The following is a 26,617-nucleotide window of genomic DNA, read 5'->3' on the forward strand; positions in this document are numbered from 1 at the left end:
GACAGAGGGAAAGGTCTTTAGTTTGATTCCGCAACCATTCTTTCGAATTGCTCTGTGGTACCTTATGGTTGACAGAATTTTATTTAAATGAGGACACAACATAGTTATTTGAATTCTTCTACACGTTCCCTATGAATTGAGCAATGCAATTGTTGCTAAAGCTCACTACCATTCGCAAGGTGCTGTGAACTATACTTTTTGCTGCTTCGACCAACACTACATCATATACCCTTAAATGAAGCAACAGAATTTGTGGATCTAATAATTAATACTAGCGAACTAGTTCCAAATGGGCACAATATGCTGTAAAAAGCCCATCTTGTGGCACTCAGTTTTAGAAAGCTGATTCCTACCAGTAACAATTGATAAATGAAAATCTGGTGGTACGGTGGGACGGTCTTTGTTAATTCCATTAAAAACTACATAATCATCTAGATTAATGTCATATAATCCCAGATTGCACTTATACATGTATATATTGAGATCAACATATTCTCTTCTAAAACTTAATGGAAGAAGACTTAGTTCTGTTCACGTTTCTTTGTGCTCAGCCTTGGGATAAAAGTTTAACAGCAGGTGACTACTACTAGCTAGTCCTCTAAGCCTAATTGATAGGTAGGCCTACTGTACATGTACCGGTACATGTTTATGTTTACATGTAGGTCCTACCAGCCATTTTGTTGACAAGTTGTCTATTTCTGTCAATTGTTTTCCCTCAAATTTTAATTCGCTTGAACCTAGTTGAAGTGCCAACATGCTATATGGCACAGGTGTTTGCATTTACTTTTACACATCGTCATCACTCATCACTACAGTATCATCATCTCGATCCATCTCTTGCTTTAGCATGTTAGATGCAGATGATTCCTTCCAGTACAAGTTCAAATTTCATCTGTAAAGAAATAAACCAAAATATAAATTAAAAATTTAATTTTTAAAAATCAGATTGTTCAAAATTCAAATCCAATATTTTTTTTTTTTTTTTGATTCTTTTTTATTTATATTGATTTGTTTATTTTTTTTTTATTCCAAGAACTATACCCCCGGACTATACCCCATGATAGAGTCAAAAGAGACCAGTGGAAAGCTAGACATAATGCACAATTGAAACATTTTTTTACATGTGAAAATTTCAAAGAAAATATTTGGTAAAAAAATAAAAAAAAACCTGTAGCATTCTACATCTTGAAGGTGAATTTTTAGCAATAGATAAAAATGACATCATAGAGGTATTTTAATTGTATCCAAAAGTTGTAGAAGCATTAGGGATGAGGTAAAACCATCAATTTAAGAAAGAAATTAACTTACATTTATCAAAAATTGTTTTTTGAAACAAGTCATGTGATTTAAATTGCGATTTGATTCAACATGATTTAAATCACAAAACCGGAATGATTCCATGAAATTTGATTTGTTTTATGATTCTCAAAACAATTATCCAGTAGCTGAAATTTACATAGTAGTTGATTTACAGAGCTACAATTCAACTGTAAGTATGTAGCTGCAAGTGTAACTTGAAACAAGAATTGTCTTTAAAAAGGCATTAAAGACAAAGTTCACAGATCAGGTATACAGGCTGTATCAAAATGATTATGGACATGACTGGACATAACAGGATGCGTTATGTGTCATAGGTCATACAACGGGCATGTTATGTGTCATAGATCACATATCAGGGCGCGTTATGTGTCATAGGTCATATAATAGGGCGTGTTGTGTCATGTCAGGTCACATGTAATAGGTCACATAACTGAGCGCACAGAATTAAAGACAGAGAATCGTGACTTGACCACCATATTAATACAGGCATGGAGCAAAAATTTGGGGTATTCGGTTTCCCTTGGAATGCACTCGAGGCATTCGTTGTCATGCAAGCGCGACATGGATGAATGGAGCATTTGAGAGACGCACTTGATGCGACCTGCACACGAGTACCAAGACGCTTCAGGTGAGATGCCACATTGTTTTCGTTCGTCTCGCGCACCGTCGGTAAGGACCCGAATACCCCAATTTTCTCCCCATAGCTGATGGCGCGATTATGCGTGGCGGTATAGGGAGTCCCGGTTCTCCTTCTCTAATTCGGTGGCCATAGGTCATATCCGGGGTGCGTTATGTGTCATAGGTCATATAACGGGCACGTTATGTGTCATAGTTCACATAACAGGGCATGTTATGTGTCATAGGTCATAATTAGCGCGTCATGTGTCATAGGTCATATATGGGGGTGCGTTATGTATCATAGGTCACATAACGGGGCATGTTATGCTTTATAGGTCACATAACGGGCGCGTTATGCATCATAGGTCACATAACGGGCGAAGTTATGTGTCATAGGTCACATAACGGGTGCATTATGTGTCATATATAACGGGCGTTTATGTGTCGTAGGTCATATAACAGGTGTGTTATCTGTCATAGGTCACATAACGGGGAACGTTATGTGTTATAGGTCACATAACGGGGCACGTTATATGTCATAGGTCACATAACTGGGTGCTTTATATGTCATTGGTCACATAACATGCCGCATTATGTGTCATAGGTCATATAACGTGGCACGTTATATGACATCATAACTGGGCGCATTATGTGTCATGTCATATAACGGGATGCATTATGTGTCATAGGTCATATAACGGGCGCGTTATGTGTCATGTCATGTAATGGGACGCTTTGTGTTATAGGTCACATAACATGGCACATTATGTGTCATAGGTCACATAACATGGCACATTATGTGTCATAGGATGTCATGTAATGGGACGCTTTGTGTTATAGGTCACATAACATGGCACATTATGTGTCATAGGTCACATAACATGGCACATTATGTGTCATAGGTCCAGAGGAGAGAGAAAACAGAGCCCATGCCACCAGTCAAAGTCTCCGCATCATCTGATAATGAGGGCCGATTGTTCCATGAAATGCGACAGGCGAGACCGCTACTCAATTACCGCATATTTTCATGGTGTATCGCGTAATCACGAAAGCATGCAATGCTCTATTATCGCGTACGCGAAGGCACGCAGCGCTGGCGTGATTGTTTGACACGGCACGAAAGAACAATCGGCCCTCATGAATATGCGAGAACTCAGCATATACAATACGGGGACTTTGACTGGTGGTACGCTCTGTTTTCTCTCTCCTCTGTATATAGGTCACATAACGGGCACGTTATGTGTCATAGGTCATATAATGGGCGCATTATGTGTCATAGGTCATAACGGGTCGCATAACGATGATAACGGGTGCGTTATGTGTCATAGGTCATAACGGGGGGCGTTATGTGTAGTAGGTCATATAACGGGCATGTTATGTGTCGTATGTCACATAACCGGGTGCATTATGTGTCATAGGTCACATAACAGGGCATGTTAGTTGTCATAGGTCATATATCAGGGCGCGTTATGTGACATAGGTCAGATAACTGGGCGCGTTATGTGTCATAGGTCATACAATGGGGTGTGTTATGTGTCATAGGTCATATAACGGGCACTTTATGTATCATAGGGGGTGTGTCATATATAGGCGCGTCATATAACAGGGCGCGTAATGTGTCATACGTCATATAACGGACCCTTGCCTTTGAAATTTCAAGGGTCCTCCCAATTTTCAAGGGTCCTCCCTGGACCCTTTCCTTTGAAATTTCAAGAGAGAGAATTAGCTACGACGATCCGCGTTGAAAAGTTGATGAGAAACTAAAATGAAAGTGTACTCAGGGAGCTGTACGTATTATGTGAATCAGATGTTCCAGTGGAACGACAAACTAGGATTTTCTTCTCTTTGCTTGGTTCAATTTTTACGTGTCACACGGACCCGCATCGTAGGAAATTTGCGGGTCACATATGTCACATAACGGGCGTGTTATGTGTCATAGGTCACATAACGGGCACATTATGTGTCATAGGTCATATAACGGGCGTGTTATGTATCATAAGTCATATAATGGGGCGCATTACATGTCATACAACGGGGTGCGTTATGTGTCATCGGTCATATAACCGGCACGGTATGTGTCAGTTCATATACTGGGGCGCGTTATGTGTCATAGGTCATATAATGGGACGCGTTATGTGTCATAGGTCACATAAAAGGAGCATTATGTGTCATAGGTCACATAACGGACGTGTTATGTATCATAGGTCACATACAGGGAGCGTTATGTGTCATACGTTACATAACGGGCACATTATGTGTCATAGGTCATATAATGGGGTGCGTTATGTGTCATAGGTCATATAACGAGGCGCGTTATGTGTCATAGGTCACATAATGGGGAGCGTTATGTGTCATATGTCACATAGCGGGGCGTTATGTGACATATGTTACATAACGGGCGTGTTATGTGTCATAGGTCATATAACGGGCACGTTATGTGCCACAGGTCATATAATGAGGCACGTTATGTGTCACATATAGGTCATATAAATGGGCGCATGTGTCATAGGATGCATAACAGGGCGCATTATGTGTCATAGGTCACATAATGGGGTGCGTTATGTGTCATAGGTCACATAACCGGGTGCATTATGTGTCATAGGATGCATAACAGGGCACGTTATGTGTCATAGGTCACATAACGGGGTGCGTTATGTGTCATAGGTCATATAGCGGGCACGTTATGTGTCATAGGTCACATAATAGGCATGTTATGTGTCATTGGACACATAACAGGGCGTGTTATGTGTTATAGATCACATAACGGGGCATGTTATGTGTCAGAGGTCATATAACAGGCCGTGTTATGTGTCATAGGTCATATAACGGAACAACTATCATAGCCTAACCTAGCCAGGGGAAGATGAGAGAATTTAATGGAGGTTATGGTTAAATCATGTTCAAGAATATAAACTAATTTTTATTTGACCCCACCTCATAGTTGCCCCGGCTTTCGGTAGTAAATTGGCCTAGTGAAAAGTCCAGTGTATTTCTCCTATATGCCCAGCCTCATTACTTTGTAAATAATTACTCGCCAATCAGTAAAGCCTGTTATAATCATGTGATGGCCAGAATCCAATAGTAAATATGATTAGAAAAAAGGCTATTTCATACACTGTACAGTCACATTGCTAGATTAAATGGGATAAATTGTTCTTGACATGTGAGGCAGGATTAGAAAAAGACATTCAAACGAGGAAATATTTCCCAGCCTCTTAACCACAAGGTTGGTGGGCTACAATAGCTATTCAAAGACACATGGTATATAGGGGATAAATTGTGCATAGATGTGAGTGGAAGTGAAATTAGAAGTTCACTCCGTGAACAAAAACTAGGTATAATTCTGGACCATTGTTTGAGGTATCATTTATTAATCATTCTGGACCATTTTGAGGTCTATTTGCATTAGGCTGTATGACCTAATCCTTTTTTTTCATCCAATAAAGCAGTTACGCATTGTACATACCGGACTTTTGATGTTCAGTGGAGTTCATCACTAAAACAGTAAACATTCTGATTTGTAAGCCAGTTGCTGCATTACTAAACAGTTCACTTCAAGTTGACATCACTGATATCACCTAGTGTGGAAATTCAAGAAATAAGATTTTATAAAATGGAGCAACCTTTTACAAGAACAAGCATTTATCCTCCAGGTTTCTAAAAAAGGGCTTCTCCATGCTGCACTTACATGTAAAAGAATCCTAGCTCCAAAGTTACATGGGAGGTGGGACTGATCAGTACCAAATTCAAAATGTATTAGTGAATTGTTTGGCTATTTTAATATTTGCACGCTAAAGTAAACTGCGCAGTGAGCACCCTTTCATGCTTTGGATAAGTGCTGCAAATTTCTTCATGCACACATATTATGTATACATCCCAGCTGCGCGATGCTTGGTGCAATATAAATAGATCAATGTAATATGAACAGCAGCTAAATACACACATTGTAAGCGCTGGAGTGAAATCATAATTTTTTTTTTTATTTCATTTGTTTGGCTCAAAATTAAAAGGGGGCAATGTGATGATAAGTGAAAACTAACATTTAGGAATCTATTTTATGAAAATCACACATTATGGCTTTAATAGTCCAGTGCTAGCACTCACTTTATCTGACCCATATAATGTTTCATACCGTCCAGTGCTGGTCGAGATTTGCTGTGAACATACCAGGTTGGATAATCTGTGTCTGTAAAGGAGAATCGTTGAAGCACTTTTTCACCAGTTATCTAGAGCTGTGTAGCCTGTGTTGTGCCATGCAAAACCCCCGGCAAAAACAGACCGAAGTGAGAAACAAATCCCTGAGAAAAAACAAAAACAAATTGCAACAGAATAATCATTTTATAGGAGTTGAAAGAATAACTTTTTCATACTAAGTAAATACCTATAATCTAAGTATGCTTCTTCCTGGTCCTGGTAAATGTGTGTACGTACGTGTGGTAGAGTTTGAAAAACATTGAGGGTGTCCCTATGAACTATGTTACAATATTGCTTTACCTTAATTGACATCTCTTTTTAATATATGGCGCTGCACTAACGCTCATGCGGTTTGTACCACTGCAACAGCATTGAACCACAGATGTCAAAGAGCACATAAATCATATGCTTTGGAACGGGGAGGGGGGCTCAGCCCCCTGAATATTAATTTTTGTGGGAGCCTGAATACCTTTCAGCCTCCCCCCAATAATCCTATAGGTGGAGTTAACAAATTGTGATAAAATAGAGGAAAGAGTGTTTGTGACCTATATTTTGCAAAATTTTCTGACTCGGGGTGGAAAACCCGTCTGCCACCGCAGAGGGCCCACTAAAAAGTTTTAAATTTTTAGCTCCCCAAATGTAAACAAGAGCACCAATGGTGCTGTAGTAGGTTTGTTATGGGTTATGGTCAGGAATTGAAATTCATTGTGTTGGTGGTTGTGTGCAGGTTTTATTTGTTATGTTGTTTGTAAGTGCAGTTGTTAATTTTTATTAGTTTGTTGGCAGGGCTGTGATAAAGAGTGTAGTTTAGTTTATCATGTTTATTACCTTCATTGCACATAAAAATATCAAATTGTGGTGTGTGCTGCAAAAGGGCAACCCCGAACAGGCACGCAGGCCCACTAGATGGGGTCCCTTATACACACACACCAAATAAAAGAACTAAAATTACACAGTACATAATTATAAACACATTTAAAAAACACTATAAAATACATTAGAAATACAATATTGTACTAAAATTGAGTTGCCAAATTACTTCAAGACATCGCATAATTCAAATAAGCACCAGTGAAATTGCACAAAGTAGGTATACTGACAAGTTAATTTGAGATGTAGTGGTTAGTGGTGTACCTCTCTTATTGATTGTAGATATTTGTTAGTGTATTTGGTGCTGTTGACAGGTTTTTGGCTGGTTGCATTGGGCAGGCAATGTAAATTTGGTATAATTGGATTGTTTCATGTTTGCTGGTTTGTAGTTTATAGTTGAAGGTATTAGGGTTGAGTTGTGTGGAGTTGGTTGCTGGGAATGTTAGGACTTTTGTTGTGTAAGTGCGTATTTTTGAAGTTGTGGAGTTAAATGTACCATCTATAACCAATATATAGTAACCAATATACAGTAACCTATATACAACTGCGCCATACAAATAAATATATAATATATTGCACAATAATCTGGAAAAGTGTAGTTTTGCCAGAGGTAAGGTTCAATAAAAATTGTAGCATATTTGTTCATTTTTATGTCACATTATGTTAAAAATATGCATAAACTAGGTATGTGGGAAGTGAACCTGTGTACTTTGTGTGCCGCTAAATATGGGTGGTTTTATTCTTGGGTTTGCTGTGAGCAGTTACATCAATTTTTTTTTATTGAAACATGTAGATATTTTCATTTACAGTGTATTATAGATCTGTAGTTACAGCCCTTTATACATGAATTTAGTTTTTTAATCACATTGTAAATGATTGGAATTAACTGATTGGAATTAAGGGTATTAATTTGCTCCACAGATAATTCCATTATCTGTGTTTGCTCAGTCATTTTATTGATACCGAGAAATGTACAACAACTTAAGGTGGTTTTAAATGCAAATTAAAGATCTATGGACCGTTTTTATCTTTGGCACAGAAGATAATATAATCAGATTGTAAATGATTGAAATTAACTGATTGGAATTAAGCATATTAATTTGCTCCACAGATAATTCCATTATCTATGTTTGCTCAGTTATTTTATTGATACTGAGAAATTTACAACTTAAGGTGGTTTAAAATGCAAATTAAAGATCTATGGATCGTTTTCATCTTTGGCACAGAAGAAGATAATTATTTGTAAAGATTTTCGGCAGTGTTTTCAGCACCCTACCTCCTCTGATTATTGCTCTCCAGGGACCGAGAAATTTCAGACCTGGATACTGCTCTCATATGGTTGAAATTGCACATGTCCAAATAAATTAGGAAATGGTGTCAAATCATTCAAGAACATCAAGAATGACCTCCCTGCTGATTTTCCCGTAAAAAGTTTGTAAGTAATGTGGAATCTGTGGCCAAAAAAACAAAAATTTCACTTTGACCCCCAGGGGGAATTCCACTGGTATTTTTTTTACGGGAAAATCAGTGGAGGTGCGCAGGAACATGACTCAACATGTGAGTATACTTTTATTGGGACAAATGAAGTGATTTGCGACTCAAAAAACAGCAAAAACTTTCAATGTGATTGGTCAGAAGCCAATAGCGACTGCTTGGTTACCATGGCAACAGTTTTATTACCTTCATAACATGGCCAACATATCCCTACATAAGTACAAACTGACTTGAGATTGTATCATGAAAGGTTTGGAGATATTTGCAAAAATGTTGGAATTCATGACTTCCCTAAACCTTGCCTTTAACACCACCTTAACAATGACCTAACAAGTAGGTGTTAAGGGGTACTACACCCCTCGATAAATTTGTGTCTATTTTTGCATTTTTCTCAAAAACTAAAAACACACTGGTAACAAAAGTTGTGTATATTATAGGGGCAAGGAATCCAATTACTACACTGGAATTTCAGTGTCCCACGACAAGCGGTTTGTTATTTATGATAAGAAATAAGGTACCGCTAGGATGTACCTCATTTCCTATCATATATACTGAACCGCTTGTCTTGAGTCACTGAAATTTCAGCGTAGTAATTTGATTCCTTGCCCCAATAATATACATAACTTTTGTTACCAGTGTGTTATTATTTTTTGAGAAAAATGCAAAAATAGTCACAAATTTACCATAGGGGTGTAGTACCCCCTTAATATGTTAAAAAGACATCAAGTCTGGACATTAATTTCTTACATGCTATAGTCAATCACTTTTCCTCACATTTCTAAGTTCATATTTACAGTGTACAGGATATGTTCAAGACCAATAAACGATTAAATGTTGTAGCACTAAATGTGTTAATTGAAAAACTAGAAAGGTGTTAATATGTTACAAAGACACAAAGTCTGAACTAGCATTAAATGTGTCAGTGCCAATGATATAAACTAAGTTTTGCTACAATCGTTCTGAATGTGCACTAATTTGGAGAAGGTGAGACATTAATTGCTCATGACTCGACAGAAGTAGGGGCCTATAGACAGCACGAGCCCAATTGGTGCTTTATCTATTGACTTGCGAATGCAAGGCAAAGCAACACTGAAAAGCAAACATTGTAGCCGCATTGAAGCAGTAAAGTTCAACATCTCTTTTACAAAATCGCCAGATCAAGGAGTTTGTACAGTGTTTGTAATATGAAAAGCACCACAAACAGTCTGCATAGGAGACTATTCCATGAAATTTGGTAAAAATTTTCGTAACAAAATGCTCCAAAAATGACACTTTCCGTCCGAATTTTCCTAGCTAAATAAGTAACAATCATGAACGATCATGCAAAGATCGCTGCCTCAAATTACCAGATCCATTGCTCAAAACGATGTAGCAAGAAAAAAAAAAACATACAGCAAATCTGGACCATGACAATAGCATCATTTGCGTTGCAAATGTGCTAAAAATCTTCCTAAGCCAATGCAAATGTTGATTTACCTTGTTTTGCAGATGCAATCAAAATTCAGTATCTTTTGTCGCTGTCATAATTCCCATTCAAAAAATTGGTGGACCAGTACAATAGATTTCTCAGCCATTCTAAGTGTATATAAAGCAAACATAATGTAAAAACATAAAAATAAATAAAAGCATATTATTATTGTATCATGAGCTGGACAATGGTCTATCTTTAGAACTCAGCAAGAAAAGTAGTGCTATTTTTATTAATTCAAATTAATCAATTAATTGTGATCCCATGGTGGATGCCATTCCTGGGGAAGATATTTGGAGAGTTTTAATATGTTAAGATGTCACATTAGGAGTTACACAAACATATTTGATGAGATTTGGTCATGGCATAGAATGTTGGGTGCAGCCTGTCACTCAGAAGACTTGGTAGTCAGAAGACCTGCTATTCAGAAAACCCATTTTTCAGAAGGCCCGCTAGTCAGAATTTTCTGAGCAGCAGGCCTTCTGAATAATGGACTTTCTGAATAGTGGGCTTTTTGTTGTATTTTATGTAAAAGAATTTTTTTCCCGACTAGCATTTTTTGGCTAGCGGGCTGTATCCGATCCTTTACCCGCTACTCAGAATGCCCACTATGACTATAATATAGTGGCCTGCTTTTATCATTTGAAAGAACTGAGTTAGCCCTAACCTTAACCTAACCTCTTAACTCTAATGATACCATGAGAACTGGGTTTTCTGAGTGGCAGGTTGTCTGGGTGTGATTCTTCAAAAGGGCTCATTAAATTTCGTTAATCAGAAGACCCGCTACTCAGAATATATTTTCTGAGTAGTGGGCCTTCTGATTAATGGCTTTTCTGATTAGCGGGTCTTCTGTTTAGCATGTCATTTTTTATTAGGAAAATAAGCCCACAATTCTGAATAGCGGACCTTGGGTGATAGGTTTTCTGTTTTCTGAATAGTGGGCTTTCTCACTAAATGGGAATAAAAAAAATGTAGTCAATGTGAGTTCAAATATGGTTGTTATCTTCAGAGTATTGGAAATCAAGAGTTAGCTAATGTAGAAGATTGGATATGTAGCATTTTATGTTCATTGGTTATGGTTGGAATCGGAAGTGAAAGAACCTTATTAGTGTGTTCTTAATGTGGTGAGTTAAGTCAGAGTACCATACTGGAGTTGTGTTTGGTAAAACTGTGATGTATATCATGCACAGGATATGTTTGTAGGCCTACTTTTAAAATGTGGAGGGTCATTTAACTTGAAAGTTACGTGTGGTGAGTTGTCAGCAGCAGACTCAGACTTTTATTTGATTGTATGTATTGAAAATTGATCAAAAAGGAAAGGATATTTTATGATCTGATTTTGGCAACTCACCATATTTGACCTCTCAAAAGGACCTACTCCCACTTAAAAAATACAGAAGTTCACTAATAATGGGAACATACCCCATGAAAGCCTTTCCAACATGGGGGGACTGAGCCCTCATCCATGGACCAAAGTTGATGGGCGTCCAGGGAGTGTAGACCCGGGGGGGGGGGGGGTCCCATACCTCACTTCAATACTTTTAAACATGCTCACAGTTGACAGGAGTTCAATTTAAACAGTTTGACATACATGTTTGTAACATAAATGTGTGTCAATCAAACCATGAAGTTATTTCATCCTGACAACTGTGTGCATGAATTTAAACAATCATCATTGCAGTATGACCAAGATTGTGCACATTGTAAAGTTTTTGAGCAGGGTTCGGTTTTTGCCGGCAAAAACCTGTTTTTTGCCGGCAAAGTGGCAAAAACCTGGCAAAAACTGTTTTTGCCAGTTTTTGCCTGGTTTAAACCGGCAAAAATGGCAAAAAATAACAAAAACCCACATATAGTCACTCAAATATTTAAAAGTGACACAGAAAGCTCATAAACAGTAACACACAACTTTTGATGAATCATTCAACATATTTTTTGTCTCATCAAGTCCTTAAAATGAAAAAGTTAATAAAGTTTTGAATTGTGATCACATGCCACATTTCGATTAAATGCACCTGAGCAATGAAAATGCATGCCTTTAATATCTTAATATATTGCTTATAATTACAAAATCTGGCCTTGTTACACTCGGGAACTTATTTTTGTAAATGAAATGAATAAACTGAACTATAAATCACTTTTTTAGTTTTTGCCATTTTTGCCGGCAAAAACTGGCAAAAAATGTTTTTGCCAAGTGGTTAAAACCGCGGTTAAAACCACGGTTTTTTCCACCTGCGGCAAAAACCTGCGAACCCTGTTTTTGAGTTTGGCAATCTAACAAATGCTCTGTCACCGGAAGACACCCTATTTTTGCATTTGATCTGTCAACCAAAGTTCAGTTTGAACAGCAGCTTTCATTTATCACTGATTTTATTACTTTTAGCCATTTAGATTTAGAACTAGAAATTTGATGTTTGAGGTTTCTGTGGTGCTGTTTCGGCTCTAACACAAAAGTTCCATTTAAAAAATTGTTCTCACCCAATGACCCAAATTTTTTTACATTTTGCTCTCACCCAATGCCAAAAATCATGCTCTCATCCAATGGGGGCATTGAGTGGGCAAAGTGAATTTTTTTTTTTGGGGGGCAAAACCAACAAATTTTGTGCAAAATTACTGCAAAAAGGTAACATTTTCGTAATTTTGGCTTATTACTGGGGGGGGGGGCAAGGGGGTTGGGTTGGGGGTTGGCAAGAGTTTTGCTTATCGTATGAGAGACGACAGGCAAGACCAATATTTTGCGTAGTGGATGCCGGCGCACACTACGATAAAAATTGGACCTGTCTGTCGTCCATCATAATGAGAGGATAGTAAAAACAAAAATTCCTATCATTTGTTGTCATTCTTTAGTCAGTTACCATAAATTATTATTTTGATAACTAAAACTAGTTTTATTTAGGGGAAAATAAATTAACTATAAAACAAACAGCCATGAAAACTTCCCTTATTCTAAAATTAACAAATTCAGTTGCGCGTGCATTCGTGCAGCTAGTGCGCATCTCTCGACAAGCGTGTTATGTAATGATGCATGTACGCGAACCATATCCTCTACCGTGTTTTAGGCGACATACAGGAACTCAATGAAATGCAGTGCTTACAAGCTAAACCACAGCCACTGGCTAAGATCAGAATTAACAATTTTATATCTAGGCCTATGCGTTGCAGAAACTATATGCCTAATCTAGTCCGTTATACTGACATAGAGTTGCAGCTAAACTATATGCCTATTATCTAAGTATTAAATTCTTGGCCAAGCTGGAACATAGTGCGCTAAGTGAGGTACAGTAGAAAGCATGCACTCATGTCATGTTACATGATTGCGTACGGTGACACGATTTGTACGCTACATGGATGCAACAGGTATGTTCGAGCTTGGCCAAGAATTACTTTATAGTATGTATGCCAATGCCAATCAGCGTGCGCCACACCGCTCAGCAGCAAGCGCAGGGTAGTATGAAACCAAAGACCTTGCAAATGATTTACAGTTATACATGAGAATATTAAGCTTATGCTGGTTTCATACTACCCTGCCGCTTGCCGCTGAGCGGCGTGGCGCACGCGCATTGCAGACAAACGGACACAATAAAGGCTTGTCATTGGTTGAAACGCCCTGCCGCTTGCCGCAGCGGCAAGCGGCAGGAAAGTATGCTGGAGGCTTTAGTAGTACCAATGTAACAGCATCATGCAGTTGTGCATGGTACACCTCTACATTCATCATTCATGACATTAAAGAAAATTTAAGCTTACCTGAATTGCAATGTAATTCACATGATTCATGAATTGTAACATCATTCAAACACCTCGTCTATACAGTACATTACGAATTAGATCGATTGAAGACCTTCCTAAACATGTAAACTGTCATGACGAATCATTTTCCACGAACCACGGACGCGGGTTTTGTCGATATTGAAACACCAGATATAAAATCAGTAGGGACAAAAATAGAGCTACACAGCCATGACAGCGTTGACACAGCTACACTGAGCCCGTGACTGAGCTGATAAAATCGATTGATTGATAAACAAGGTCTTCGGCCCGGAAGTCAGAAGTTGCCAGTCATAGAGCTGGGTTTGAGGCAATGGAACTTTTAACACAGGTGACCCTGGGTCATTTGGATGCCCTAAGTCCTAATTTATACTAATAATCTCATCCCCACAAAGTTAGGGCATTTTGAAAAAACATGCATGATGAAAAATTGAAATTACCCTCACAAAAAATACAATAGTTATCTATATGACACGTAAATACGTTTAGCGTACTTAATCCCTGAAATTAGCTAATATGAAACAGTTTTGAGTCGAGTGTTGCCTGCCCATTTAGGGCGTATGCCCTAACTCGCTATTTGTAATTATTATTATTATTATTATTATTATTATTATTATTATTATTATTATTATTTCAATCACATGTTTAACACATACCGATGTTTCCAGCTGTGCTTTGGTGTACTCCTACCATAAGTAGAGCAGTTAACAGAGTCACTGTGAAGAACGTCATTTTGCCAATCTGTGAGAAAAAAGGTTTAGTCTTGTAATTATTGAATAATTGATTTGTGTGTTTGTGGCATGCAACTTGTTTGTTTGTTGACACGTCTTTTACATTTAAACCCCCATAACATTATAATTACGGTAATAACCCTGAAGTTATTGTTATCATCTCTTTCATTCAGAGGGTTTTCAATCATGTCAACGAGTGACTGTATAGCTACTGTTAACAAAGCATATCATAATGGCGTACCACAGGGTTCAACTATTGGACCTACAAATGTGTAATATGTTTGCGTCCAAGTAATTCGTTTAGCCTAGTACCCACACGTTGACGGCTTGGGGGACTTCCGTCTAGTTGAAATATAATGAGGATCGAGGAACAGTTATAGACATTCCCCTAAATCTCAATGATTTGAAAATGCAATAGTTTAGACATCCCACAGATTCATGTGGTGCTTGAAGTAGGCCGAATTCGAACGTGTTTCAATGGGACGCTCAATGGGTTGCGCCCCTTAAAGACCCCTCCACATCCGGGGATTGAACCCGGGAATGCATCATGCACCAGATGCGAGTACATCGCTATCAGGGCTGTCAATAGCAGACCTACACTGGACCTACACTATGCAGAAGACCCCAGCAAGTCTGCACAGCCGGGGATTGAACCCGGGACTGCACCATGCACCAGAGGCGAGTACATCGCGTTCATACGTGCGTACATCGGTTCCAAGCTGAATTGTGCTCCTTTGTCACGAAAGAGCACAAGCCGGTTGTGACCGAGACTTACGTTTGTGCACACAGAAAAAGTATAAAAAAGCATTAAAAGTATAAACTAAAATCTAAAAATGTCGGTGGAGGGCAAGTAAACAATTTTTTTGGCCTATTTCAAATCTAAAGATCCATTTTGTTTTGCAAAGTATATCCTTGACCATTTAATAACTGGAAACAATGTTAAAGATTCTCCGTTTGTTGCTTTCTATAATACAAATCAAAATATCCATTTTGTTTTACAGAGAAGAACCTTGATGTTAATTCTCCGTTTGTTACTTTCTACAGGCCTTTACCATTGAAAAGATCCAATAACCATTTTCTTTACAAACAAGAACCTTGACCATTTAAAGACTGGAAACGATATTCTACCCCGTTTGTTGTTTTCTGTATAAAAATCAAAAGATCCAATAACTATCTTTTAACAAAGAAGAACCTCGACCATTTAAAATGGCATTAATTTGCAACTTGTCTAAATTTTCAACTATTATTTTTGACCGACGCGTTACTTGGTAGGCTAAAACACACAGCCTTTATTCTAGTTGCCACAAAGTGGGTTATGCGACACTTACATACTCTTGCAATATCGTATACGTACGTAACCTCTAAAAGATGGCGTACCACAAGGCTCCACTATTGGGCCAATTAAAAATTATTTCATCATGCACAGGATCCAAATAGCTACCATCCTGAAATCACAACTTACATGACATATAAAGTGGCATCCTCTGATATGCAACTTTCTTATGTAATACATTTTAAAGACACGCTAGTTACAGACATAGTGAAGTTGGACAATATGACAGTAATGTTCGCCCTTAAAGGGGATAACCCTATCGGTTTAGGTAGGATAAGTTGTATTCAAACGTCGTCCCGAATATGCATCTGTGTGAGAAACGGGAACATTTTCAGCGTAAATATGAATAATTAGCACAGTTAGCAAGCCAATGCGTTGGTATAATTATATGCGCCTGAATTGCATTCTGGTCCGGCATCCCGAAAATCACTGTATGCTGTATTCTCATTCCAGTGCATGTCCCGATGGAAACAGGACGTTTCGCCATACCAATTAATTCAAAACCAATCGTTCATACTAATTAAGGTGCGCCCTAAAGTAGAATAGGTGGTGTGAATTGTAAAAGTATTTAATATGGTATTGACTGAGGCACAGTAAAAAAAGGCTTTTTTGAGTCGCAGTGTTGTCACGACGTGCGCATTTGATTTTGAAATGTTTTATTTGCGTCAAAGTTTGTGTTTGCTTCTACCATATCAACTATTTTGACTCAACACATAGAACAAGATTAAAATGATTGGTACTCATGATTAGTACTCATGGGGGGTCTTCCTAGTTGGTGCCATGGTTTGGGGATACCTTTTCAGTGATTTTGGTATATCGATGGGTGAGTTTTCAGTGGAGGCCAATCAGGGAGGTAAATAAGGATAATTTACTGGGTGTGCAATTTAATATAGTTTGCTCTCAAAAAAGAAAAAAAATTCTGGGTGGGCAGCTGTCATTTAGCCTATGTCATCCAGGCATGTTAATTTGCCAAGATGTAGACCTGCTTTTGCGAAGAAATCGGCGTTGATGTAACAAACAAAAGTGAACTTTATGCCTTTTATGCCATTTAAAAATGCACTTTGATGTCTCTCTTTATCATATTTCCTCAAGAAAAAGCACCTTTTGTGAGTTTTCACAAACCTGGATCTTTTGCAAGCAGTAAGCTCAGATTATTGGTTATCAAATTATAACTACTCAGTTTGTGATGATTTAAGGGATCGGATATCAACGTTTGCGCAGTATTTTTGTGGTGCATGAGAGCACATTTTTAAATTATTAAAAATTGAAATTGTTTTAATTTTTCATTGAAGTAAAATTTATAAATCTACTGATATGTACTTAAAGTGTATGTAGCTGGGAGGAAAAGCCGACGATTATTTGAAAATTTTGACATTTTGTATTGAAGATACACATTTTTTCCCCCAAAGATCTAATTTTTTAGGTCTTTTTAATATTTAAAATAAACTCTCATAATGGACCCAACCAATTATCAGATTAGCTATTGCTATTGTTACGATTTACGAATGAATAGAATAAATTACCTTAAGTCGATCGAATGCAATTCTTTTGTATTGCATATCAATATAACGTGATTACCAAATCGCCACTTGCACGCCCCATTATAGAGATATTTGGCCATTTCAGTCTCTTGTTTCATCGCCAATATGACCGACTTTTGGATACAACTTGGCGACATGGTTAGTTTATTATTTCGATGCTACACTATTTTCACGACCAACTCCCGCCTATAGGCTACACCGAATGCAAATCAATTGAAGCCGTACAACTTATCGCGAATTTAAGACCGTAAAATTTAGACACTTCTTTTGTCTGGATTAGCACCAACCCTCTCATCTCAAGTTTTTATGTTAGAAATTAACATAACTCAACAAACCGAAAAGAAAAATTCACTTCTTCAACTTTTTAGTGAGCAACAAAAGGCTAGAATAAAAGGATTGTTCCCATCTACATGCTAACACTTCAAAATAACAATGAGATTTGAAACCGAGAACAAAAACAGAAACCAACACTGAAAAGATAAAAAGAGCCTAAATAAAAGAGTTGCCAATTTACACATTTTATTGCCAGTATTGGGTGACTGGAAACCTGTGCTCAATACATTTGCTGCATTTTGGGTGTTTCTGTTTTCCATGAATGTATTTTTTTTCTAAGTCTCCTGCGATTCAAATTACACACCGTGTTTTCATTGGCACACATTCCACATATCCTGAAAGTGATTTTATTCAAAATTACACTATGTAGCGGGTTTAATGCAACATCATTAGGCGAAGGCGCCCTATTTAACGTTAGCTTTGGACATTTAAATTTTTTATTCATTTTTCACCTGGATAAGTTGGGTGGAAAAGAGAGAAAATAATTAAATATCCAAAGCTATTATAAACGCTAAATAGGGCGCCACCGCCTAATGATCACATCGCCAACATTAAACTGTGGATAGTCGCTACTTTCCAACCAAATAAAATGCAAATGCAAAATTAAAGATAATCAAACCTACCTATTAAACGTTGTCACGACTCAAGATATCGTCAAAGTAAATGTACGTCCTCCCGTATTGCTTCCAATGACTAAAATGAAATGGTTGGCGGATTTTGGATACGAAAATTTAAAGATTTGACGGTCGTTTACGTGGTCAGGGCTACATGAAACAATTATTTCTATTCCAAGTTGAAATTAAAAAGGTTAGGCCAATGCCATTAATTATGAATAACAAAAGAATCCAAATAATTACCTTTTTACACTGAAAAGAGACCAAGGCGAAGAGTCGTGCGCATTGTCACCATAGCCCATCGAACAGTTGGCACTTCAAGACTTTTCTGATACCAACTTAAGGATCGGATAGCAACTTTTGCACAGTATTTTTTTGTGGGATCTGACAGCACATCAGACACACCAAATTACATTCTGAATACGAGGAATGTCCTACTGATATCAAATCATTTTGATTTTGTGAAACTCGCGATGTAATACCAATTTTATGGCAAATTATATGTTTTACATTTAACATTCCTCGAAGTAAACTTTTTTTAATCTAATGATATACACTTACAGTGAATGTTATGTAGCTGGGAGGAAAAGCCGACCGTCATTTGAAAATTTGACTTTTCGTATTGAAGATATACATTTTCCCCCAAACGACCTAAAAAACCCATAAAAAGAGATTGTGGCAACAATGTTATATGCAGTTGAATCAGTAACATCTTGGCTAACAGAATAACTTTCCTTGGTTTCTTGTCTAATTTGGGCTCAAACGCTATGCTCATTAACTATATCGTCCAGAAAACGAGTTGGAATACTCGTAACATTTTCGTGCATAAAGCTTACATTTGCATAAAATCGACTTTCATGATTAGCAATTGCATTTTTGCTTTTAAGGAAAAACTAATGGGAGACATGGCGTAAATTTGATATACAGTAGAATCGGTAATCTTGGCTAACAGAAAAACTTTACTTGGTTACTTTCCTATTTCAGGTTCAAACGCTTTGGGCCACTTTTTGTGGAGCACGTGTGGCCGAGTGGATAAGGCGCCCGACTCACAATCCATAGGTTGCGAGTTCGAGCCCCGCTTGTGCCAACGTGTTGTGTCCTTGGGCAAGGCACTTTATCCTCATTGCCTACTGGGGATGGGGTTGGGTTGGATTGGATGTTTGTATAGTTGTTTGTTTCAATGTTGCAATATTGGCGCTGATTAGGGGTGGTGCAATAATTATGTGTACCCCCCGGGGGGTGAATTATAGGGGGGGGGGGCAAAGATTTTTTGGCAGGCCAAAAGGGGGGGCAAGCATTTTTGGCAGGTCGAAAGGGGGGGGGTCAAGCGATTTTGGCATGTCGAAAGGGGGGGGCAAGCAATTTTGGCACAGATATTTTGGGCACCGTTTCTATATTATGCCCTAAAAAGGCGTAGGAAAACGTTACGAACACGTTCAAATATGCAAAATTTCCTGCTCGCAGCGCTCGCATTATATGTTAAGACAATTTAAGGTTTTAAATTCGGGTTCCCCAAAATCTTGCATGTGTAAGGGGGGGCAAAGATTTTTGGCACATCAAAGGGGGGGCAAAGGTTTTTGGCACGTCGAAAGGGGGGGGCAAAGGTTTTTTGGCACGGCCAAAGGGGGGGGCAAGCGATTTTTGGCAGACCATTTTGAGAATTCACCCCCCCGGGGGTACACATAATTATTGCACCACCCCTTATAAGCTGCTGCCTGCAAATTGCATTGTGTCTGTGTAGGTGTGTTTAATGTACAATTCTAGCAATTTGACCTGCGGGTCACCATTAGAGTTTGAAATAAAACCTTCCTTTTTTTTCTTTTACTTTTTGCCATGTTCGAACATATCAAGTTATCGCGGAATGAACTCTCATGCTTATCGTTAAAGATTTCAGATCAAAAGCAGAGGGTTTTCTTGGGTTTTTTTTTCACTTATTATATACGTAAATAAAAAATATGATATTTATTTCAAATTTATGAACCAAAATACCACTTCAAATGTCCCATTGTTTAAAATTATTCATTTTAAGAGCGCCGACCAGATGATTCAACTCAATTCAGATACTTTTGCTACACAAGGACACTAAAGTGGCCCAAGCTGTTTTAGGAATACTTTAAACAATTGGCCACATCTTCGCTTGTAGAAAACCGATTTTATTGAAACAAAACTTATGTTTTAGCTGAAGAAATTACCTTAACGACCAAGTTAATCTCAATACAATCAATAAGTGACATGTTTGCCTAATTATATTTTCTAAATTGTATAAACTTTTTTTACAACCTGTACAGGACCCCGGGCAGGACCCAAATTAAGTTTGTCCACACTAAACCCTATATGGGATGTGTCATTATAGAAATCACCAATAGTGTCATTTATTTTTTCATCTGATTTTAATTTAGTTTATAACAGTATAAATTATATTTTCAATGCAGAAGAGTTTCTTGAAACTATAACTTGGGAGGAGTTTGATGAGTTGAAAAAGCCTGCATTTACTAGAATTTGCAAAATACTATGATTTGAAAGTAAAGCAATGATCTAACTGAAAACAATGAATCAAAAATACATTGATTGATGTTTTGGTTGATGAACAGGTTTTGTGGATAAGAAAGTTGCAGTTCAAACTGAAATCGGTAGGATGCAATGGAATTGAAAGAACTAGATGTTCAGTTGGAAATGGAAAAAATAAAAATTCAATTGCAGTTAGATATGCAAAAATTAGATGAAAAAACAAGAAAAAATAGCTCTTGAACAACAAAAACTAGACATTGGGAAAAAAAACAACTATATAGAAATGGAAGAAAAAGCACAGCAAGAAAGATGACGCTTGAAGAAACAGAAAAGTCAGGCTTCGATGTAAATTCCAAGAAAAAGAAGTAGACAAGTATTCATTTAAAAAAAAAAACTACAAATTTGATCCCTATATCTTCGTGTCAAAAAGCGGCCGTGATAGTAGGGCGAATTCATTAGTTCTTCAACAGCCAAGCATGACGATTTTGTTCAAGATAGGCCGAGCGACTCAGGCTAAGCACACCACATGTACGATAAAAAGATATCTTTCCCACTATGAATGCAGCGTTGCCGTTCATCAGATGAAATTACTCATTTTTTACGATCTGCGCATAACGTTACTATTTAAACTCAAGAAAATTCGATTTTTTTTCCAGTTTTTGTTTTCAAGGCACAGAGTGGAAGTGCAAAGCACAGACAAGAGATTACCATAATCTTTAAACACATAACTGCAAGTCCAACAATAGGTTTTTACATAGACCAAAAATAACGGGATATATTCAAGGATTTGAGATTATAATCACACATTGACATATCAAAAGAAAATGCACCACCATCACCATACATGTAGTCTTGTACTCCGGGGGTACTACACCCCTGTGGTAAATTCGTGACTATTTTTGCATTTTTCTCAAAAAATAATAACACACTGATACAAAAGTTATGTATATTATTGGGGCAAGGAATCCGATTACTACGCTGAAATTTCAGTGACTAAAGACAAACGGTTCAGTTTATATGATAGAAAATGAGGTACATTCTAGCGGTACCTCTTTTCTTATCATAAATAACAAACCACTTGTCTTGGGTCACTGAAATTCCAGTGTAGTAACTGGATTCCTTGCCCCTATAATATACGTCACTTTTGTTACCACTGTGTTATTAGTTTTTGAGAAAAAATGCAAAAATAGACAAAAATTTATCGAGGGGTGTAGTACCCCCTTAAATGGAATGGGAAAGATATCCTTATAGGTGAATTTTATTTGATTAATTCAGCTTGATGTTATAAACTAGCGCTTGGTGGTGCGTTTACATTTACACGTACTTCGCTACTGGACGTATTTCTATTGGTTCGTTTCCGTCTGTAGGCCTACAAATATAATGATTGATCTGGTGTTGACGATGTGGTATTTCTATTGGTTCGTTTCCGTCTGTAGGCCTACAAATATAATGATTGATCTGGTGTTGACGATGTGCCCTACTGTTACAAAGTAGATTTGTAGGGAAGGCCATGGAGATTTTACTCAGCTCTACCAATACGCCGTAGAAGTGACGTAGTTAATCGGATTAACTACCATAGCAATAGATGAATACAATTTTGGCAATATCGCCCCGCACTACAACGTTCATGCGGTACCGATGCATTGAACCATAGATGTCAAAGAAATGCTAATCACTTGCACCTGTAAGATTAGTCTCTTTGAAAAGAGCGGTATTGTATTCAATCTATTATTTGATTGAAGACAGGTGATGAGTGCATCCTGCTGCAGTGCAGTGTGGTATATTCAAAAATTGTATTCATCTATTGCTATGGTAGTTAATCCGATTATGACGTCACTTCTACAGCGAATAGAGAAGTGTAATAATTATGATGAAGTCAAACATGCAGTTGTTAAGGCCTACGAGCTGGTGCCTGAAGCATACAGACAAAAGTTCGGAGATTCAAGAAAGCAAGCAGTCCATACTCATTTCTGCTAAAGAAACGCGATTCGCAAAAACATACAAAAAGGGGTAATTTTTCAAAACACACAAAAAAGGAGGGTCATCATCTATGAATCCAGTAAAAGAAATGTGCATATTCTATTATTCATCATAAAATTGCTCGAATAAATCCAATTTTTATTGCCCGCCCACTGCAACACTTAATCGTAGGATCAGTCGGGATAAAAGAGAGTTGCCAATATACATATTTTATTGCCAGTATTGGGTAATCGGAAAACTGTGCTCAATACATTTGCTGCATTTTGGTTGTTCCCGTTTTCCATGGATGTATCTTTTTCTATATAATTATTTAATGCGATTCAAATTACACACCATGTTAATTATCATTAGGCACACATTCCCTATATCCTGAAAGTGTTTTTATTCAAAATTACACCTTATAGTGGGTGGGGAACTAAACATCACATCACGAATATGAAATTGTGGATAGTCGCTTCTTTCCAACCACACAATAACGTGAGAAATGCCAAATTTAACATAATTAAACGTACCTGTTAACTTTGTCAGGACTCAAGATAACGTCAAAGTGAATGTACGTCCTCCTGTTTGCTTCCCAAGACAAAAATGAATTAGTTGGCTGATTCTAGTTCAGGGTACGTTTTACATTTGACGGTCGTTCACGTGGTCAGGGCTAGCTGAAACAATTATTTCTATTCCAAGTAGAAGGTGCGGCCAATGCCATTAATTATGAATAACAAAAGAGTCAAAATAATTACCTTTTTACACTGAAAAGAAACCAAGGCGAAGAGACGTGCGCATTGTCTGCATGACCCATCGAACGGTTGGCACTTCAAGACTTTTCTAATGCCAACTTAAAGGATCGGATAGCGATTTTGCACAGTATTTTTTGTGGGACCTGAGAGAGCACATCAGACACACCAAATTGCATTGTGAACACGAGGAATGTCCTCTGATATCAAATAATTTTGAAATTCGAGATATAATACAAATTTTATGGAAATTATTAAAGATTTATATTTGTGACGTTTAACGTTCCTCGAAGTAAATTTTATAAATATAATGATATGTACTTTAAGTATTTTGTAGCTGGGAGGAAAGGCCTACCATCATTTGAAAATGTTGACCTTTCGTATTTCCCTCAATCTTCAATACGAAAGGTCAAAATTTCAGTTAAATTGGCTAAACGTAACATTTTTTTTAATCCAAGGACATTTGGTGCAGACTGGGAGGCCCGGCTGGGAGGTCGGTTGTTAGTTCGCTACGCCTTTGTGCTTTCACGTATGGGGCATCGGCAACACTGACTGACATAAAGATGGGTTCATATAATGAGGCTTTATTGTGAGGTCAAACAGACGAGACAAGCCAGGTTGTTGTATTATAGTTTGCAAGCCAAGTAAGACTTATAGTAGGGATGACCATCATAATTACATGTTGCCCCTATTGCTACAAAAGATTGTTTTCTGGAAAGAACTCATCAACAGAAGTATTTTGGTGGTTAAATGGTCAAAATCGGTCAAAAACTTTTCGAATTATGAATTTTCAAAGTTTCCCATTCTGACCGGTCATTGGAACGAAATAAATTGACAAAGTCTAAAAATAGCAATGTGAGCAAAATTTACCTTTTATATTTCTTTATTTTAATATATATGCAAACATGAAACAAGCATATTGTGAAAGTATCAAAGGGTTTCTTTTGAAATGGCACTTTACTAGTCAATAGCATGAAGTATTTCTTCAAACCGAGGCACTGAAATCATGCTTTTAGAAAACATTTGCCAAAAATCATCCATAATGGCCGAAGTGGCACAAAATCAAAAGTCCAGGTGAACTTTTTTCCACAACAATATACACTACACATAAGAAAAATACTAATGTACTACAAGGGATTTTCAACATAGGAATCCAAACAATCAATTACCAACATGCACAGCTTTGTCCTGATATCACTTCTGGGGTTTTAACAAAATGTTTAACCTCTATTGTGATTGGCAGCAGCATAAGGTATCTCTTTGATAGCTGATAATGCCCAGCCATTCAGCAAGTGGCTAATAACTGACCTTGATAGGCTTGAATGAATACTGTCATCTGCTACAAAACCATCACACTCTAGGACCTGGTCACTCCATTATGCTACAGGGAGCACAGTACTTTAACAATGGAGTGAAAGACTTATTATTGATTAGGCGCGTATTTTAAAAGTAAAGCTCCTGTGCGTGTATAGCAGCAAGTCAGTGCAGATGGTATAAATGTAAGAAAATGTTTAGGGTTGAGATCAGGTGAAAAATACAACAAATGAGCACGAAACTTCACATTTATGTTCAGAAAGGTGTCTATTTAACATGATTCGAAAGGTGTATGGAAATTCCAAAGGGAAGCTGGCGATTTAATTTTTAACTCGAGATCTACTTGTCCATTTTTTAAACCTTTTTACAGAGGGTATGATAGAGGTAATAACGACAACTCTGCCAAATTACAGCTCAGTAGGTCAAGGTGTTCACCTGATCTTATTCATCTGAATATTTTGTGCCCTTCTGAGCAGTGCTGCACTTGGCCACTGCCCGGGGGGGGGCACTCCAACTTTGGAGGTGACGCGTATGTAGGGCAGGGTTAGCGGTGACCTGCCCAGGCCAGGGGTCCAAATTGGCAAATAAAGGGGTCCAAGCATCTAATTCTACACAGACGCACAAAATTAAGGGGTCCAAATCACGGGGACCTGCCAAATCAAGGAGTCCTGGACCCCAAGACCCCTTAAAACGCTACCCCTGATGTAGGGCTGTTAAGACCCCCTTTTTCAGCATCGCTGTCACGCTAAGACCCCATATTTTTTTACGAACACATGCTCGCTCCGCGCTCTGTCACCCGAAGACCCCCTATTTTTCCATTTGATCTGTCACCCAAAGACCCTTACAAGTTCAATTTGAACAGCAACTTTCATTTATCACTGATTTTGTCACTTATTTTGAAAAAATAAAGAAATTTGAAGCCATTTAGAACTAGAAATTCGATTTTCGAGGTTTTTGTGGCGCTGTTCAGTGGTCCTCACCCAAAGATTCCATTTAAAAAAAAAGGTCATGTTCTCACCCAATGACCCCATATTTGTTACATTTGCTCTCACCGAATGCCAAAAATCATGCTCTCACCCAATGACCCCATATTTTTTACATGTTGCTCTCACCGAATGCCCCTTAGTGCGAAAGCGCCAGCCCTACACCTATATCCATTTCAAATTGAAGTGCCCCCCCCCCGGGGGCCACTGGCAATTAAGCGCACTGTGGCGATGGACCAATTTTGACTCACACGTATACAGAAAAAACAAATAAGTTATGTTGCTGTAATTTGCAGGATAGTTACAAAACATAATTGGCATTAACATCTCCAATTTTTACAGAAAAATTATGAAAAATAAAAGAATGAACTCAATGTGTAACGACGATTTGTTCAAAACCCTTTTACCTTTGGATGGCGCTCTTCATTTTGTAAAGGAGGGGGTGTGCATACAAAAATCTACAAGTCATGCTATTAGAGGTGAACTTGGTAGTTTCCCTTTACTTATTCATAATGATTAGTTTATCAATTAAATATTGGTGGAAATTAAATGTTAAATGCCATAAAGGTAGTAATGACCTTGTGACAGATAAATAACATTTGACAGCATCAATTGAATTGTATGATTTTAACAATGAAGATGCACACCAGGTCGTTCTAAACTACGGTATAGTTTTAGAACGACCTGACGCGCATCTTCGGTACGTGAACTTTGAATTTTGAAAATCCACAACAAAGTTATTAATTTATTCAAACAGGGTAAATCAATATAGATGAATGATTTTACGGCTTTGAAAGCGTTTACTTCAACTTTTAAAACATCG

General features: G+C 37.7%; 1 protein-coding gene and 2 long non-coding RNA genes across 3 annotated transcripts in view; all 3 read right to left on the reverse strand.

Moving 5' to 3' along the window:
• Positions 1–18,369, reverse strand: part of LOC140147922 (fibropellin-2-like) — a 91,961-nt gene extending 73,592 nt beyond the window's left edge. The window contains exons 1-2 of the mRNA XM_072169719.1: positions 18,288–18,369; positions 14,383–14,467 (exon numbers count right to left, since the gene is read on the reverse strand). Coding sequence (XP_072025820.1) covers positions 14,383–14,458 — 76 coding nt within the window. The 5' untranslated portion in view covers positions 14,459–14,467; positions 18,288–18,369. The remainder of the gene's footprint in view (positions 1–14,382; positions 14,468–18,287) is intronic.
• Positions 855–6,189, reverse strand: LOC140147923 (uncharacterized). Its single transcript, XR_011858418.1, has 3 exons — positions 6,043–6,189; positions 5,405–5,516; positions 855–892 (listed from the first exon to the last, which is right to left on the reverse strand). It is a non-coding gene; the product is annotated as an uncharacterized lncRNA (long non-coding RNA).
• On the reverse strand, positions 6,216–13,869 carry LOC140147924 (uncharacterized). Its single transcript, XR_011858419.1, has 3 exons — positions 13,706–13,869; positions 9,973–10,071; positions 6,216–6,236 (listed from the first exon to the last, which is right to left on the reverse strand). It is a non-coding gene; the product is annotated as an uncharacterized lncRNA (long non-coding RNA).
• Positions 18,370–26,617: the final 8,248 nt, after the last annotated feature.

The sequence above is a fragment of the Amphiura filiformis genome, chromosome 3, assembly GCF_039555335.1.
Source record: "Amphiura filiformis chromosome 3, Afil_fr2py, whole genome shotgun sequence".
Taxonomy (NCBI): Eukaryota; Metazoa; Echinodermata; class Ophiuroidea; order Amphilepidida; family Amphiuridae; genus Amphiura; species Amphiura filiformis.